The sequence below is a fragment of the Hippichthys cyanospilos genome, chromosome 5 (assembly GCF_059441005.1).
Source record: "Hippichthys cyanospilos isolate Australia breed blue-spotted pipefish chromosome 5, RoL_Hcya_1.0, whole genome shotgun sequence".
Lineage (NCBI taxonomy): Eukaryota > Metazoa > Chordata > Actinopteri > Syngnathiformes > Syngnathidae > Hippichthys > Hippichthys cyanospilos.
In genome coordinates, this window is record NC_142373.1 from 11,981,966 (window position 1) to 12,001,056 (window position 19,091).

Genomic DNA, 19,091 nt, shown 5'->3' on the forward strand with positions numbered 1-19,091 from the left:
TGTTTATCTAACTGAAACTGGCACACAAAAGGTCCTTTCACATCGACTCTGCTCAGCACATAAGAATGTATCGATAATCAATGACGTGGAGGACATTCCTGCGTTGTCTACTTGAAACGGCACAGAAGAAGAAAGACGTTTGTCCTTCAGTGTGCGCCACAAACCAAACACGCCAAAATGCTCACTCAAGTCTTCCACTTGACCCCTCTTCAATTCGAGCAACACAAAAACAACAACTTTTAACCTTGCTCAAAAACTGTAGTGGTTGTATTTCGGAACAAATATGCTATATAAAACACGGTATATTGTCACTATAATTACGGTACTATAATTACAACACCTACCTAAAGATAAATATTTTTTTGTCATCACAAAAAGGCGATTTCATGTAAAAAATCTGCACACCTCAGCTCACAATGATATAGTGTATAAAAAGTCTGCACACCCCTATTCAATGTTATACTATGTCCCCAAAATGTTATGCAGTGAATATTAAAAGTCTGCACACCCCTGTTCAATTGCCAGACTTTTGTGATGCAAAGTCATGAGATCAAGATGAATCCTTCCTATCCTTAAAATAGAGTGCCGTGCATAAAATATTCAGCAACTCCAGAAGATAAATTCTTGAATATACTTTTCAGTATTTCTAGCTTGTTTGCCGGAAAATTGTGTTACGAAAGACAAAATGCATTCATGAGAAACTTCGCCAACAAAAAAACATTTGCCTATGTGTCTCTAGGACAATTTGACAATAAAGTCCTCCGTGTTCCAATTAATTTGCTCTTAATCTGAAAAGAAAATGTACTCTTCTCATCTTATGACCTTAAAAAGAATTGAATTAAATCAGCCTTGAAGTACCGCCATGATCAAAAAAAAATATTGGCAAGGAAAGATAATATTTTACCCCCTCCAAAAAAGATTTTCATTAGACAACAAAACAGGACAGAAGTCAATATTTTTCCCGAACAAAAGCGCAACATCAGGTCCCCATATGGCAGTGACATTTCCTCATCAAAACAACAGAAGCGTGCCACTCCAGCCAGTTGCACTGTCAGGCCTGTTCCTGGTGGAAACGCTGCTTCAACAAAGACAAAACCAGAGCTTCCTGCGACGGTCCCTCCTCCCCCTGCCTCGCCGTTGCCCCAGCAACGGAGCATGCATCAGATAAAGACTTCTTCTTGTCAACAGGTCAACACAAATGCAGGCTCTTATTCTATTAATATCCACAACGCCCTTATTTGGAAAGCACGGGCTTTTCCTCCTCCTCGAGACTTGGAACAACATGACTGCCGTTCCCCCGGGGACGAGAAAGAGGGAATGTTTGATTCCGCTCGAACAAATAGACGTGATCGTTAAAACCATGTATCTCTTGGAGTGGCCGATGAGGACGGATAACGTTTTAGGACCACAACTGGCAATCGTGACTTCGTTCTGACCGGTTTTAGGACAAAAAAAAAAAAAAAAGATGGCCAGTTTTTAAAATACAGTACATACTATACAGTATATTAAGGATGTCCGATACCACACACACACACACACACATAAAGCAACTGATCATTTAAAAAAAATGAAACTGTTGTTTTCCTTTAAATTTCTTTAGTCGTGGGTTTTTTTTTAACTCTTTCAGTGCCAAGCGTTATTTGAAAAGGAAACCTCTCGAACGCCACATTTCAAGGCCAACATAATATTGTGTAAACTTTGAATTTTAAAGATTGAAGTCCATTCCTCAGTTCGAATTGATGTAGGTAATATCTGTCTTGTGGAAACACTGCCATCCAATGGTCACAGTTAGCACTACAATGCTCAATTGGCTTATATTAGGTAAGCATTAGTCAAGGGTATCAGCTCTTCTCCCAAAAAAAAAGTAAAACAAACGTATTTGACCAGAATTTTACTCTACATTTGTTTTTACTATTTCAAAAGACAAGAATTCTCATCCATGGCACTGAATGAGCTCACGTTGTAATTTGTAGTTTCTAGTTGTTGATCATAAAACTACCCCAAGAGAGAGCGGCCGATGGCGGCTATTGCGGGTACCGATACCTTGAAATAAGACCATCTCAGTAAAGCAGGCGTCTAAACTTTTTCCTCTGGGAGCCGTGTACGGAAAAATTACTTCAAAAATAACTTCAAAAAATGTAACGCTCAACTAGTTAAGCAAGAAATTACACATTGTCTGTGTGTAACGCTGCCTCCGATCAAACGATTCTATTACATTTTTAAATTGCAATGCCATGTCAAAATGTATTTTTAGTCTATCCTGTGGGCCACTAAAATGTGGATAGTGGACCACAAATGGCCCCTGGGCCATAGTTTGGACACCAACTCTACAAATTATTTTTTTTAAAATCTATATTCCAACAGATTTTCTACACAATGTATCCCACTAGTAAATGTTAACTGAAATTTTTCAATCATATAAAGCCACCATTTTAAATTTATGATCGCTTAGTAGAGATAAAAGCACATGATAACGTTTACAAGTACACAGTATGGATGCGGAACAAAGCGGCGTTTCAAACATTTCCTGCAGGAAGACTGCTTGCTTCCAGCTTTTTTTGAGAATTTAAAATTACACTCAGACTCAAAATAAACATCAATAAAAGAAATGTTTGTTAGCACTCAGGAGATGCGACATTAATTTGTGACTTTGTCTTCGGTGGTGGGTGGGGGGGATGGTTCACGGTTTGGATCAATAGCTGCACAGTAGGCACATTGTGGCCCTGCAGGAGGTAATGCAGGTCATGCGCTAACGGTGCCGCATGTTGAGAGGTGTTCAGCCTCATTGTGAACACAAGAGGATCAAATACGCTGCTCACATGCTTGTTTTTTAAGCCCCTTTCACACCCAAGCAGAAGAATGAATGCCTTCACAGCCACTAAATAGCTCTATCAACACTAACTTATTATGTACAGTCATAATAATTAATTACACTGTTCGCATCGCTCTAAAAGAGTGGTTCTCAAATGGGGGTACTTGAAGGAACTTCAGGGGCTACGAGATTGTACGTAAAACATGCAAAAATCCTTTAAAAATGATTCTTGAATGAATTGTTTAAGGGAAATATAAGTTCATAAAATATTTTATGTTTAGTAGGTTATTCAATTTCATTTTTTTAAAAAGCCAGATGTTCCCCCATACTAGAATGGTTCGACCCAGGGGCCACCTCTCGTTACCTGTCACGTTAATGATTTATTTTTGTGAACGCATCTCTACTATGATTACTTTTAAGTTTAGTATTTTTCTGTGGGCAAATATTTATTTATAATTATTATTTTGAGAACAGGTCTGACACTTTTGGGACAAATATTTATTAATTATTAAGTCAGTAATTTGTTTTTGTGAAGAAATTTCTACTGTAATCCCAAAACAGGATGTTTTATGGTTAATATTTTTTCTGTGGCAAATATGTATTTATTTATTCATTTATTTTTTAGAACAGGTCTGACACTTCATATGAATTATTTTGTTTTGTGGAAAAATATTTATTAGGACAGTAATTAAGTTATATCTTTTTGATAACAGATGATCAAAAGAGGACACTGGATTAATTCTTTTTTGTGGACAAATACAAATGAAGTTTGAAAGGGTCTAAAGTTTAAAACTCACAAACTCATTTTCACTCGGCAACATGAAATTTGGTAAACATGACTAATTGACTATCATGAGTAGACCCACAAAAAAAAACTTTTTTGAACTATTTTACAGAGGGGTTCAAATATTCCTATTTCACAGGGTGTTCCAATTTCTCAGAAAACAGCTAACAAAATCAATTTTACCTTGCAACATGACATTTGGTAGACATGACTATCACAAGAAGACCCACAAAAAATTCTCAGGAAGCCATACCCAAAGAGACATTGACATTTTTTGGCTATTTCACAAGCTCTTTTGTTAAACAGCCCACAAACTCATTTTCACTTGGCAACATGAATTTTGGTAGACACGACTATCATGAGTAGACCAACAACAAAAACACAGGAATTGAGCCATTGGCAACCAAATTTGCTGACTCATCATTAAACTAATATTTTTAACCTGACACGAGGTCTCTCTATCCTTTTCCGTCCTTTTCGGCCCACACGTACCGTTTATTTTCCCTAAAGGAGCATTATCGGCGCGCTTGGTGGTGATTCACAACACCGGGTCACACCGTGTTTGAGCAGCGACGACCCCGAGCACTTAAGCGTCCTTTAATCATGTCGACATTCGGCAGGCTGTTCCGTCCTCTCCGAGGACCTTGGCAGCTCTGATCCATTAGCGCTCGCTTTCTGACGTCATTTTGTAGATAATTGATCAGTTTTTGTCAGAAATGTACACCTACTCTGTGGGAAAGAAAACGTATTGTAATATAAACTCATCGTCACTGACAGTTTGCATGTTCTATATGGGGAGCACTTGGTGAAAACGCAAAATTTACATGGGAACCAGAGAAGGATGAAAAACCAAGAAGCCATGTCCAGGACGGTGAAGGGGTGGCGGTTTATTTTTCAGCTAAACTTTCGACCAAATCCACCCAAGTGTGAAATATATATATATATATATATATATATATATATATATATATATTAGTGGTCCTATTCTATTGGCGTATACTTATACGTATGTCTAGAATTTTCAAAACGTCTCAAAATACCTAGGCATCTCATTTTGCAAAATTAGCAGGTGGTTTGGGTAACATTTCGCTAGCTATTAGCTAATTAACTAGTAGCCGATAAGCAAATGTTTAATCGTGTCAAGGTTTTCCACAGAGGTGGGTTTTTTTGCGGGTTCGTCATTTATACTCTCGTTGGTACGTGGACACCCTTCCGTCATCATCAGTCCATAGTTTTTTTTTTTTTTGGAAGTTTACCCACTGACTGTAATCATCAGTTTGTCAGTCCGTAAGCCAATTGTTAATGGCACTTTGGTCATCACTTTACGTTACCAAAATTTCCCCCAAAATAAAATAAAATCTTGCCCAAGAAAGTTTCATCAATCCAAACCACTCAAATACTAAAGACTGAAATAAGCAATTGCTCCCACTAGGAGGCATGCACATCATGCTTAGGTGGCATACACATCATATTTCGAAAATCATTTACAGAAGGAGTTGCATAAAACAAAATACACATTTGAACTCTTGTCACATACACTACAAGTAAAAAGCAAGGTTTTGTTCTGCTTTATTTACTTTATCTTGCCTTTCCAAACCACTCAGAGTGAGATTGTCACTTTACTTGAATGTCGTCACTTCCTTGCACATCCCAGAATGCTTTGCTCAACTATGTGCAAGCGATTTATTCATTTGAATGTAGAAATATAAATTAGCACAAAAAACTCGAATGACTTTATTCTAAACATTGCTTTTGACTTTTGACTCTAGCACTCAGCTGGACCTATTTAGACTGTTTACACTTCCTCTGGTTTATCAATGCTTTTGTCTTGTTTGGCATGTATTCTGCAAACCTTTTTGAAATTGACGCTAATATCGATTCTTGAGAAGTAGTTCTGCGTTTAAACGTTGACAGACATGTTTACCGAATAGCGTGTTGCTAATTGTAACTGGCTTTGAGTGTTGAATCTCCAAGCCACAACCAAATATCAATTGACACCATAACGCGCTCCAAATGGCGTCGTTCCATGTTTGAGAGTAATTGGAGGCGGGCAAAATGCCCACCGCTTTGCGCACCTTATGCAGGGATCCTTTCATGCGGACTCAAAATCAAGGCCACTCACTCAGCTGCAGCTTCCACAAAGGAGAGTTTATCACCCATGTATAGTAGTCGCTATAGTAAATCAAGTCAGCTGATTGCCAATATAGTCTGCATTATGGTACAAAATGGAGCCCGCCGGTTTTACTCCACATGTACTGTGATGCCTTTTAACAAAACGCTTTGCGCTACCATGTCACTAAAATGAACTCCCGGTTTACTTTTAAATTTCAGGTAAGAAAAAAAAAAGCTTCATGGTTAAGCATGTGTGTCAGCAACATGGTTGACAACTCACACCTGTTAGCGAGATGGCTAACATACATACATATACAGAAATCCTTGCTAGTTTAGCATTTTGGCTAACAGTACATGGTTTCAACATGACCAAATGTCTTTTTTAATTCTTTTGCTGTTAGCAAAAACACTAAAAACCATTGACTGTTTAGCAAAATACGCACATGTAAGCTTCGTGGTTAATCACACGTGTTGGCAACCTAGTTGACAACTCAAAACTGAAAACACAGCAAACTATTTGTTTCTTCTTTGAAGCTGCAATTTATAAAAAAAAAAAAAAAAAAAAAATCCTCAACGCTACATTAGCAACATAACTAACCATTTGTTATGTTAGCATCATGGCTAATTATTTAGTGGCAGGCAAACAGCCAGTGAACAGAAAAGTTCAACAAAACCAAGGCTCTTTTAGCAACTACCTAGCATTCTTGCTAATGCTAGTTTGAATGCATGAGTTAAGCTAATAAGATAATTGGACTAAAGAGAAGCCATCAAGAGACATGTGCCCCAGTGTGACGTCAAAGCCTGACATTGTGCCTTTCCCGTGGCTATAAGAGACACTGCTGATTTTAAACATGATCCACATCTGCCCAACTGACTGTTATTCAACAGCTTACGCCAGTATTAGCAGGACAGATTGTAACTGCGCAGCAAGAGTGAAAGACCTCCGCAAAGTCTCGACACGGCTGAAAGCATTGAACAAGGAAGAGAAATACAATGACACATTCAAACGTGTCTAAAGAACAACCAGGAGCTCATTTGTCATTAGCCTAACTAACAAGACTCACAATACACTTTAAAATTACTATTATTTGAAAATATAAGATAATATTCTACTGTAAAGTCACAATAGATAGTTCTAACCTACAACATAAAAACATAAAGAAAAAGACACTCTGAGGTAAGCACTCACAGCACTGAAGTTTGATGGGGATTTTTTTTTTAAACAAAAAGGGAATGTGTTGCTAAGCTACAAAAGCATGGAGTGTGTGTGTGTGTGTGTGTGTGTGTGTGTGTGTGTGTGTGTGTGTGTGTGTGTGTGTGTGTGTGTGTGTGTGTGTGAGCGAGCAATGCGAACTCAGAAAAGACCATATTTGGACTTCCATGCATCCTCTCGGGGTTCAAAACAGCTTTCCCTGTCACTCCTGTGAGACTTAAAAGTAATTAAAGAACAAACGCTGAATAATTCAGTGGGTTTTCTTCATGTGAAAATTTCCCGAGAGTTACAGGAATACTAAAGCATCAACATTATGACGTAAAAACATGTCAGAATCATTTCTTTTGATTACACGACTTGGTATTTTCTCAGATAACTTTATGACGCGGATGATGCTTTACGACTTGCTCGAAAAGATTTGAAAATACAAAAAAAATTTGATTGTTTGTGCACGTTTCCTTTGAAGGATTTTGCTTCTGACAAAAATGACCATTGGTCTCAGATTTGAATTCCATTCCACATTTTTCACATCCTCTTTGAACTATTTGAATGTTTTACCCGTCGGTGGTGTGTATGTGCGGGTGCGTGTTTGCGTTGTGGTGTCTCGAAACGGTGGGAAAGCTGCAAGCGTTTATTGGTCCCCGGCTAGCATTGTTGTTGTTAGCATTTCAGCGCCCGAGGGCTTACGTAAAATCCGAAGCGTCTCGGAAGTTGTCTGAAGCGCAAGTTTGTTTTGACACAGCAACGTGACAGCGTTTAAAATTTGATCGGAAAGTTATTCCGGATGATGGAGAATTCCAGGGTCGGTCACATGATAGTTGCTGGAAAAACTGCCACTACTGTACATTTTTTTTTATTTCCCTTCCTCAAGATTATCATAACTAATCGGATATTTATCGAGGAAAGAAAATTCCCGGGTTGTGAAGTTATCTTCAAAATATGTCCACACTATGAAATTACGACATTCTTATTTTCAAACAACAAATTGTTGCACATTTTTAATTAGACTAGGCCAGATGTCCAAACTGTGGCCCAAGGGGCCATTTGTCGCCCGCCGTGTATTGTTAAACGCCCCGCGACGTGAATCAAAATTTCATTTGCTACTCAATAATGTATTGCAGTATTTTGCTGGGCCTTTCTAAATATGTAAAAGTGTGAACGAGCAATTTACAACTAAACTACAGAAAAAGAAAACAGAAAATTAATTTTTCTCTGGACTATAAGCTGCAGATATTTACACAGAACAGATTTTTTTTCTTTTTTTTTTACGTTTTTGTTTTTTATTTACCTTGAAAATGCCTGGTTAGAGTAACATTATGCCTTCAACGCAAAAATAAACATGCCTTCATGTTTAGAAATAAGAGCAGCAACAACATATTTTCCACATAACACCAACACACTCAGATTTTTACACTACTGCTGCGACACAACAGTAACATGCCTGATTGCATTTACTAGTGGATATGCTAACCCCATGGGGGTGAGTAAGCTAGCAGTGAAAACTCAAAATCAATACTTATACAACTTTCTGTCTCTAGTTGTTACGAAACAAATAACTGTAATGTAAAAAATAATTAAAAGTGGCCCCTGCTTTGTTTGATTTTTCTGGGAGTGGCCCTCAGAGGAAAACGTTTGGACGCCCCTGCGCTAGGCTAACTAAAAACTAAAGGGATGCCTTGCTTTTTGTCTCTCAAGGGGGGCTGTTTTTGTTGCCCCTGTTTTTCCCATGAGATCAAACCCCCCCCTCACAAACCCCCCTTTAGATTCCCAGCGGAGGGAACATAAACGGTCCTGGTTGGCAACGGTCCACTGGTAACAGGCTCTTAATTGACCTGCTGCTCCGTCATAATGTGCAGATTTACAACAGATGTCCATTGGATTATGAATTACAGTACGCTGCAAATGTAGCGTATGGGGCATTTTGTGTCATTTCACGAATTTAAGGGCTGGCCAATACAGTAAAAAAATAAAATCCCTTTTTTTTTCATTTATTTAAAATCAGTTTTAAGGTAAACATTTAAAGAGCTTGTGCAAAAGAAAATAGCTATTCATAACTTAGCTGGCTTAAAGAATGTAAAGATATAGACAGAACAGACCTAATATTTTGGATTTTTGTTTGCAACAATTGAATTTCTACAGAACATTGTAAATGTGTCAGGTGGGAGGAATTTGATGAAATGACACGGAATGACGTGTCTTCAGTATTAATACATTTTTTTATGGAGGGTAGCTGACACCCTTGAGTAGAGCTTATCTAATAAAATGAAGCCAATTGAGCACTGTAGTGATAACTGTGACCATCGGATGGCAGTGTTTTCATACATACAACACATATATTACCTACTTGTAATTCTAAGTAAAAAATGGAAATCTATCTTTCATATGATACCACCCATGTTTACATAAACATAGCACACAATATTTTGTCGGGCTTGAAAGATGAGTGAGACAGCTAAATATTCTGATAACGCTGAAAGAGATCATGTCTCAAGGATCCATGTCTGAGACTGAACACGGTCGGCCATTTTGGCCTGAAAAGCCATATTTAGCATTGTCCATAGCTTGTACTCTATTGGAAAGTTAGAATAAAGAAATTCAGTTTCACCAATCGACATCAAATCGGTTAGTCATGTCCATCACAACACGACATAACAAAAAGTCTCAAGGAGACAACAGGAAGTCGGCCATTTTGAGGCAACTTCAAAAACCATCACTTAACAACAAATCCCACAGGGGAGCCCCAATCTACAGTAATTAATTCCATAAAACACTCGATGACTCTATCAGCTATCTAGACAAGAACATTTTCAATAAAATGTCCTCCAAGCATGACGGCGAAAGCAAATCCAAGTCAAGGCATCAGACTTGATTTCCCCGCACAGGTTCGGCTTTTCGTGTGACCGTTTGAATGCGCGTGCCCTCAAGTGGCACGTGCACGATTTCCAGCGCTAACAGCACATGTGGAAGCAAAGCAACGAGACGGCCGAGCGCTACCAAAACAAGCCGACTTTGCATTTTATGTGGAACATCTGAGCTGCAAAAAAAGCCTCTGGAAATTTCCGTTCCGATGAGGTTAACATCCATTTTCATTGCTTCGCGCCGCTATGACAAATATGCAGTCGACATACTATACGCGCGACTGTCGTTAATTTGGGGCTTTTAATGGTTTCTTGCGCTCCTCCCCCCTAGGTGGAACGATTATACAATCACGTCACCGACTTTTCGACGCCCTCGGAGGACATTCCCAACCGGCGATCGAGTGTCGGATTTTGCATGATTTTTCATGTTATTATCATATCATAACACGCAATCGCGGATGCCATGGATTCGTCTTGCTCTGTAATGACACTATGATTTGGTTCCCTCGTGGTATCGGCCGTACCTGTTTCCACAGAAAAGGATCCATGACGTTTTGCATCCAGGACAGGGCAACGTGCACGGCGGACAGCAGAAGTCCAGTCAGCACGGCGGCTCGCATGCGGACGGGCAGCAGCGTGTAGAACACGTGGATGAAGAAGACGGTCCACCAGATGCCCTCGGAGGCGTCCCGGGGCCGCACCACCAGCACGCCCACCACCTGCACCAGCAGCACCAGCAGGATCAGCGCGTAGCACACCACCCACATGTGGTCCTGCCGGAAGGCCGTCCGGTTGCACGCCGCCATCAGCCCCAAGGTCAGCAGGATGGCGGCCGAGAAGACCACCACGTAGGCCACGCTGGGCCCGTTCCCCGCCGCGCAGTGGAAGAGCAGCATGACGCCGAAGACCAGGACCAGGACCGCCATCAGCATGGTCAGGCTGCTCTGGTTGAGGCGAAAGAAGTAGCGCTGGTACAGCCGCTCCAGGTTCTCCGACTGGAACTTCTTGGAGCTGAAGAAGTGCGCCACGCCCGACCACAGCAGCGCCAGGGAGAAGCCGGCCTCGGGCGCCGGGGGGACGCCGTCCTGAGGTAGGCCCAGCTCCACCGACTTGGCCCGGACCTCGTCGCCGCGGTCCTGCCACGCCGAGCGGGAGCGGAAGCTGACCCGGCTCGCCGTGGCGGCCACGCGGCCGGGGGGTCCGGCCCGGCGCCGATCCGGCGGGTCCTCGTCGTCTCTCCGGCGGCTGTTGAGTCTGTGGGTAGAGTACGGGCAGCCGTTGGCCACGGGCTCGGACTCGGCCCAAGCGGACCGGTGCTCGGCGCCGCCCCGCGGGCCGGGTCCGCCGGCACCGGCGCCAGGTGGGCTGACGCTGTTGCGAAAACGGTAGACACGACAGTAAATGCAGATATTGGAATAACTGCACAGAAGTACTTGAAAAAAAAGGGAAATTATTGTCGTTAATTACTATGTAACTATATAGTTTAGGTTAACATAAAATAACATGCTAAAATACACCATATTAGAAAGATATATTATCGGGAGAAAAAGAAAGAAGAAAAATACAAACATTCAACATGAGATTGAGGGGAAAAACAAAATAAGACAAAAGATTGAGAAAAATTACACAGACAAAAGATTGGGAAAAATTCTTACACCACAATAGAAGGTGAAAACAATGCACAAATATTAGAAAAAGACGTACATTAATTGACTGAAATAAAACAAAAATATCAACTGAACCTAAAAAGAGCATTGTAAAGGGAAAAAATATTTAGATTAAAAAAAATTTAGAAAAGTTATCAAGCCAAAAAATTATATTACATTAAAAATGCAAAAAAACCCTAAATATTAGACACACAAAAAAAACTGAAAATGTGAAAATAATACAGAATGTTAAAAGGTAAATGCATACAAAATGCTAGACGAAATACATAAGCATTAGAGGAAAAAAACACTAAAACGGTAGAATCAAATCCAAATACACAAAAAAATGTGGAAAAAAATGGGAAAAATTAAGGAAGAAATATGGCTAGTAACAGGATTTAAAAAACATAAATGGAAAAGTATTAAATATTAAAAAGTTGGGAAAACACCTATATGTAAAAAACAAAAAGATAAACTATAAAATAGTAGATGGAAAAGTACACTGCTACCAATTGTGAAAGTACAAAAATTGTCAAAAATACAAAACCGAAATAATAATAAATAAAAAATACAAGACTACCTTTGAAAAAGTAGAAAAAAGAACATACACATGAAACACAAATTAGAAAAAAAGTAATGAAGAAGATTAAAAAGACTTTGATATCGGGGAAAATGACTAAAATGCAAAAATTCGATAAGAAAAACACAGAGAAAAATAATTGGAAAAAATGATGAAACGTTTAGAAAAACGTGGACGATGGTACATTTTTTAGCCTAAAATTCAAACAACGTAAAAATACTTATTTTTCAAACGATCAAAATCACACAAGTATTACAGGAAAATAGACAGTAAAAATGACAAAAATGTGAAATTGGGGGAAAAAAAGAAACACGAACCTGTTGGATCTAGACATGTTGGGAAATAGTCAACTACAAGCACATCGTTGTAGTTGCTGCCACTTTTTACTTGCAGTAAATCCAAATGTCACACATTTGCTTCCAAACATTTATTCCAAAAGGATGTTTAAAGGGATAATCCGAGGGAAAAATTGAATTGAAATTGACCAGAGGGAAGAAAAAAAAAAATCACAAGAGACGTAGGCTCACGACGCTGGGGAACATGAGCTCAAGGTAGATTCGGCTCCACATCATCGGGCCCAATTAAGAGGCACCCGAGGGGAGCTTTGTTGCTCCCCGGAGACGGACTCGCATCGGCGGCGGCGGTGCTCGTTTCCCTTCGAACCGGCCGATACCTGCGCCGCCGAGGTGGAGCGAGCCGTAATTCGGCCAGCGAGCATCACCCCCCGGGCCACCCGCTGGGTGCGAGGCGAGCCTCAGCGGATCAGGTCGGCGTCGCCATCCGAACCGTAACCGGGTGCTCAATGCCCGCGGAGGATGAGATGCGCGTACGGCCGCCGCCGGATCGGGTCGTAACGGACGCGCACGCACCAGAAACACGCTCGTTCCGACGGCTAGCAAACAAACGGAGCTGCGGTGCGCTTAGCGAAGCCTTTCTCCAGAAACTGTGGACTGGACCCAGCGATGTACCCGCGCCCCCATTGGGGTACTTAAAGGAGGCGGGATGCGAGGCCGGCAGATGCCATTGGACGAAGCGGCAGTCAATCAAAATAGTGGGCGGGGTCGCACAACTGGATGGCCCGCACGCAAACCAGGCTGATGTCATCAAAGATAATCTAAATATTAGGAGAAAAAAACGTGGGGGGAAATTACATTAAAAATATATATATAGTACAAAAAATAAATTACATTTTAGACACAAAAACATAAAATATTTGAAGACAACTATTGGATGAGAAATAAAGGAAGGAGGAAGAAGCTGAAAATAAAAGCTATAAAAAAAAAACTTAAAAAATGGCAGGATAATATACAAGTTTTACAGACATACACGCGGAAAAATACCGCATTTACATGAGGACAAACATCAAGTATGAAAAAATACCAAACATCACAAACATATTTGAAAAAAAATCAAAATACTACGAAAAAAAAAAGGAATAGTACATAAGGAAAATATTACAAGTACAAACCATGTAATTGTTTAATTTTTAATAAATACCAGAGGAAATATTAAGACCAAAACTACTGGAAGAAAAAGGCAAATATCAGCAAAAAATACTCTATTCTGTATGAAAAAACAAGAACCAACCAGTCAATTAACTCTTAACGCTACCCTATCTTGTTCAGTAGCTCTAGTTAGTTGCTAATGCCGGGAAATTAATACAATAAGATTCCAGTTAATCATAAACTAAACTTGACTTGTAAAATGTCATCAAATGTTCATTTAACTAGCCCATGGTGGTGAGAGACAAAAAAAACACAAGAACCAGTCCAGATAAACATTACATTTCTTTTAGTAGACAAAAACACATTCCCAGCGATTAGGTGAAGTCAAAACGTTGTAAACATAAAGACCAACAACTATCATAAATAAACACGACGTCCAAAACGCATATGCGCGAGTACGACGGAAGCAATGTCGATAGAGATTCAAAAAGGTTTATTGTCAGGATGAAAGCAAGAAATAATTGCAAGCACAGGGGTGAACTCTGGTTAAAAAAAAACAAAAAAACGGCAGTTTCCTTCAGTGCATCCTTGAGTGCGCCGGAAAAGCGTCGCTCGGGCAGTTTTGTTCATAAATAAAATTGAGGAAAATAATAAAGACAGCAGTCGCAGTACAGTAGTTTGGGAAATCGGAATGGAAGTAGCTTGCGAGGTCCGTTTTTGTTTGGATGGAAAGCTTGCGATTCCTTCTCTCACTCCACTTTGCTGTAGGCGGCGGCGTGGCCCAGAACCTTCTTCCTCTGTCGGATCATGTGGAAGTACAGCTGAGGGAACACTGCCCAAGGGGAGAAACGACCAAGGAACGTCAGAGAACGCTTTGTTAGCCCGTGCGTCGTTATTAGGACAAAATGGAGGTCGGCTGTACAGAGGTGTTGGCGGCGCGAATTATTTTACTTGCCTTACCAAATGGACATGGAATTTGAAAAGCGTGTATGTCAAAATCGGAAACCCCCAAAAAAAGTCTAAAGAAACCATGCCCAAAAAGACAGACAGCCGCTTTGATCGTTTTAGTCTATTGTAGACATTTCGGGCAAATTTCAGTTATTTATATTAAATAATTACAACCACTTTGACAGGGAAGCGTGAAATTTAGTACGGTAAAATATGTCTAATTATGGCCCTTTTTTTTTTTAAACAAACAGTATGTAAACAAGGCTTCAAGGCTTGATACTTACAAATATGAACGAAATTAAATGGCACACAGGGCAACACAGCTAATGTACTTGCTGAGCGCAAACCAATGAAAAAAATGAAGCCTACTTATAACTAAGCACATTCTTTACTTTTATGCGAATTATAACCAACTAGCGGTCAAAATGAAATTTTCGGTCATTTCAAAACGATTTTTTTCCAATTTTTTGCCAATCTGATGTTTCGAAATGGGTCTCAATTGACAGCTAGCTAGTATATTAGAAATCAGGGGAGAAACTCAATGCCATTTCACACTGGTAAATAATATATTAGTGTGAGAAAAGCAGAAGCTTTTGTCATGCAAACATGTGGGAAACATTGCCCCCTGGTGGTAGGATGACAAAGTGTTTAATTTGACATGTAGTATAGCCGGCTTTTTAAATGTTAATATTGTCGAGGATCAGTCACAGATTTTCACTTTATAGTTTACGAAGAATTTACCTTTGCTTTCTCGGACTAATAAAACTGGGCCCCAAACAAACCGTGCAAACCATCACTGATGGACTTGCTAATTTGAACATGGAGAAAAACTTTTCAATTTAAAAAAAAAATGGGAGTGTAGCAAATACTATGTCATAGTACTCATGTAGTACAAACAAAAAAATTATGTGCACCCCTGCTAACAACTTATAAGTAAATTCAGCTAACAAACGAACGCGACTAAGCGTAAGCGTCTCTATGCTTTTATTTTACCAGTTCAGACCACTTAAGAATAGATTTTTTTCCATGTGGCCCCTGAGCCAAAATGAATATGACACCCCTTGAATAATCCATTCTAAAAATATGACGACAGCCCTACTTTTGTCCCGGTGCTACCAAATTTGAACCCCGCATTCCAGCTAAACGTCTTCGGGATTCGGGTCTTAGCGTCGGTTCAGCGCTGCGGTGGACTTACGCGGAATGTAGGAGATCATGACAAGGATGAGGAAGGCGTGATAGTCGAAGGAGAAATTGTATTTGTTGGGCAGAGTGACCGAGTAGAGGCCTTTCTTCTGCACGTGGGGCAGCGCCGCGTAGATGGTGAGCAGCTCGCCGCTCACGCCCATCGGGTACAGCACGATGAAAAAAGTGTACCTGCGGCAAAGGGGAAATATTTGAGGACTAAAACACACACAAAAGGAGCGACGGGCTGTCCGTGCGTCGTACCGGGCCCACTTGATGAGGTAGGGCAGGTGGTTGAGCAGGCTGAAGGTGTAGAAAGAGTAGCGGATGATCTCGGTGACGGTCCAAGCGCTAACGAAGAGCAGCACGCTGTCCTCGCTCTGCACCTGCGCACGCCGCGGGGGGATAGAAGACATTTTGTCACTTGGTGGGAGTCCTTGAGGGAGAATCATGCGGGTTTTGCTCAGAAATCAGATGTTGGGTTAGAAACAGCATAGAGCTGGCGTGCATGTTGGGAGGCTCACCAAGCAACTTTTGTTGTTGGGATAGCAAAAAAAAAAAAAAATGGTGGCAGGAAATTCTGGGAAGAATTCTCTCTGGATGCAAAAAATAAAAATCCAAGAAAAAATTCATCAAACAGAAAGAAATGGGTTAAAATAATCTCAGGAAAAAAATTCTTAAATGTGAAATATCTGCATCAGAAAATTCATAGAAAAGGATATGAGTATTTACAAAAAGACCCTTTGAAAATTCTCTAGACAAGAAAAAACATTGGATAAAATTTATGGCCGTAAGAAACATCCTGAATGTCCTAAAGAAAAATCTCCACACAACAAAAATAAATCCTCCCACATATAATGTCATCATTTTTAAAGATGGAAAATTATGATGAAGTCTAATTTTTCAGGATAATTTTTCTCAAATTATCTTTGTTTTTCCCCAATGAAAAAATATTGGAAAAATTAAGACACTATGACACAAAGCACAATTTTCTTTGGGATTCTTTGTGTTTTCATTCTCAGGGAAGAAACTTTTCAAAGACAATTTCACAAGGAGGTTATCTTGATTTTAAAATTCTAAAAAAAAAATAAAAGTGCGGACTGGGACATATTTTATTCATAAAGACCTTTCTTGGAAAAATCCACCAGTGTACAAAAATTAATCTCCAAACCCAGATAAAAAAATTGCAAAAAACATTGTTCCTTCCTTCCTTTTTTTTTACCTTTCTAAATATAAATTGTCTCCAGACAGGAAAAATGATGCCGACTGAATCAATTACATAAAAAAATAATCTTGATGGAGGGAAAAATCTTTTTTGGGGAAACACTATCTGGACGTTTGTTTTTTAATTCCCTCCTCGCGTTCACGTATCGTCACAGCAAAACAAAGACATCAATCCACACGGCAATCCTGCGAGACGCGACTGACTTACGTGTTCGCGACTCTGATGCCTCCTACAGCGTATGAGAAGTATCGGTTATGTGGTATCTTCTACAGCGCTCTGTGATTGTTCACGCGCGTGTGTGCACGCGTGTTCTCACCTCTCGGACGCTGTGTGTGACGGCCCAAGTGAGAAAGACACGCGACATGACTTGGAAGCCAGTCAGGACAACAGACGATGGCACAATCCCTACAAATAAAGCAAATAAATACATTTTTGACCCGCTCGTATAATATTTATGAATAAATATAGTGTAATGTAAATGGCTTGTAGTGTACCCAGCTATATGTTTTATTTGTGTTTAGAAAGCAGTTTTAGGGCTCATTGCACCTCTTAGTGGCCAAAGCAGGAATGTAAAAAAAAAAAAAACATTAATGCACGTAAAATTAATATTCTTTATATGGTTTGACTTAGGAGGAGAAAAGGAGGAGCATAAATATTAAGAATTAGTGAGGTAATTCTACAATAAGGTTACAGTCATACATGAAAATCTACGAATTTGAACTTGTTTGACTTTTGTTCAATTTTTTAAGTTTGCTTCTTTTGTTTCAAACTCATAATACATAAAATCGATATTTTCTAACTGGTTCGACTTGAAAGAAAAATCGCAAGAAAAATAGCAAAGTAAACCTGCAGTAGAAAAAGTTATGGCCATAAATTAAACTACTGAATGCGATGGAGAAAAGTCGCAATAACTGAATCGCGATGTAGCTGCACTAAATTGCTCTCGTGCAATATCAATTAAGAAGCAATTTCGACATTTTAGCGCCCCCTGCTGTTGACTCAAATGATATCTAAATGCCCTTGGGTTTGCTTCGTTAAATTCACGCGAATTTGATGAAAAAAAATGTCATATAAATACAATATACAATAAAATAAAATTTTACAATGAGATTAGATAGAGATGGAAGTGCAACTCACCGACAGCGCAGTGTACGATCTGTGAAGGGAAAGTGATCAATTAAATAAGAATAATTGATTTCTTTCCGTTTCTTTTTTTTATCGTTACCTCAAGGATGGCACCGGTCTGAAAGAACTTGAGGGGTTTCTCGATGGAGTAGTAGAGGCCGTGGTAGCTTCCCCTGGCCAGGTACGCTCGCACCAAGCCCACGGAAATCACCAGCCACCTGCAACACACAATCAGGACGGAATCACTGCAAAAGAAACTTACTTTAGAGTGTTAAATGACCTATGACCTCATGCATATTCTAAAAAGAGATGATATTTACTTGATTTTGGTTGTATTTTTAGTTGTATGTTTCTACAACACAAACTCAGATCAAAACCAATACCCATATCTGGTGTGTGTGTTTTCAAACCATGCATTGTGTCGCTCACAATGTGGCCTAACTGGTTGCCGGACGGAATTGTGCAATAATTTGCATTTATCTTAAAAGTTACTCGCAGGTACTCCTTACTCACTATTTTTACCTCATTTTAGTTATCTAAATTAAGTGTGAGTTTAATGATTGAATAAATAGGTCTACCCCGATCTAAAATGTTATTCAAATGTATTATAACTCTGGAGGCGACAAAATAAAATAGCAAAAAAGGTGAAAAGAAAAATTATATGAAAAGTGTGCGCAAAAAAAATAAATACCTCCGCGCATGCGCAAACGTTTCCTGTTACAAATGTAATCCGCGTCAAACAACTGCGAGGTAAATTCGAAGAACCACAATAGTTTGTATTATGACCGATAACTAAAGCAAAGGTAAAACTCACATTGAAACAATAAAATAAAATCAATTGTTATTAATCGCGGCCATGATTAACAGGACGCTCCACGCTAGCATGCTAGCTTACCCCGCTGTCATAACAACATTGTAGATAACCAAATAAGCGGTGGCTAAGGCGCCGGGTCCTTTCTTTTTAGCTGGGGGGCCGTCGCCCTGAGCCCCCTTGCTGGCCCCCGAAGCAGTTGCCGACATGACTGCAAGCGAGCGAGCCTGTCACACGATCTTTAGCCCTGGAAGGTGGCCGCTGTCACGCCGGAAAAACTACAGGAGGGTGAGACACAGAAGTGACGTCATGCATCGCGCTGTCGCGATCGTTGTCGAATACGGTATTTA

At 39.9% G+C, this 19,091-nt stretch overlaps 2 protein-coding genes across 3 annotated transcripts in view; both read right to left on the reverse strand.

Annotated features, from left to right (window-relative positions):
* Positions 1–12,944, reverse strand: part of adcy5 (adenylate cyclase 5) — a 25,191-nt gene extending 12,247 nt beyond the window's left edge. The window contains exons 1-2 of one of the 2 annotated variants that reach the window (XM_088414800.1): positions 12,323–12,944; positions 10,304–11,033 (exon numbers count right to left, since the gene is read on the reverse strand). In XM_088414800.1, coding sequence (XP_088270926.1) covers positions 10,304–11,033; positions 12,323–12,339 — 747 coding nt within the window. In that variant the 5' untranslated portion in view covers positions 12,340–12,944. Of the gene's footprint in view, positions 1–10,303; positions 11,151–12,322 lie in introns of both variants that reach the window. The other variant, XM_088414796.1, reaches the window with a different exon arrangement.
* An 837-nt stretch (positions 12,945–13,781) lies between these two features.
* On the reverse strand, positions 13,782–19,024 carry hacd2 (3-hydroxyacyl-CoA dehydratase 2). Its single transcript, XM_088415904.1, has 7 exons — positions 18,826–19,024; positions 18,031–18,148; positions 17,943–17,961; positions 17,122–17,210; positions 15,845–15,966; positions 15,594–15,772; positions 13,782–14,282 (listed from the first exon to the last, which is right to left on the reverse strand). Exons 1-7 carry the CDS (start codon positions 18,948–18,950, stop codon positions 14,200–14,202), a joined length of 735 nt encoding a protein of 244 aa, XP_088272030.1. The 5' UTR covers positions 18,951–19,024; the 3' UTR covers positions 13,782–14,199.
* Positions 19,025–19,091: the final 67 nt, after the last annotated feature.

Coding starts and splice junctions, on each gene's coding strand:
- hacd2 (XM_088415904.1), bottom strand. CDS start 18,950: ATGTCGGCAACTGCTTCGGGGGCCAGCAAGGGGGCTCAGGGCGACGGC. Junction 15,967..17,121: donor TCACACACAGCGTCCGAGAG/GTGAGAACACGC, acceptor CGGCGTGCGCAG/GTGCAGAGCGAGGACAGCGT. Junction 15,773..15,844: donor TACCTCATCAAGTGGGCCCG/GTACGACGCACG, acceptor CCTTTGCCGCAG/GTACACTTTTTTCATCGTGC.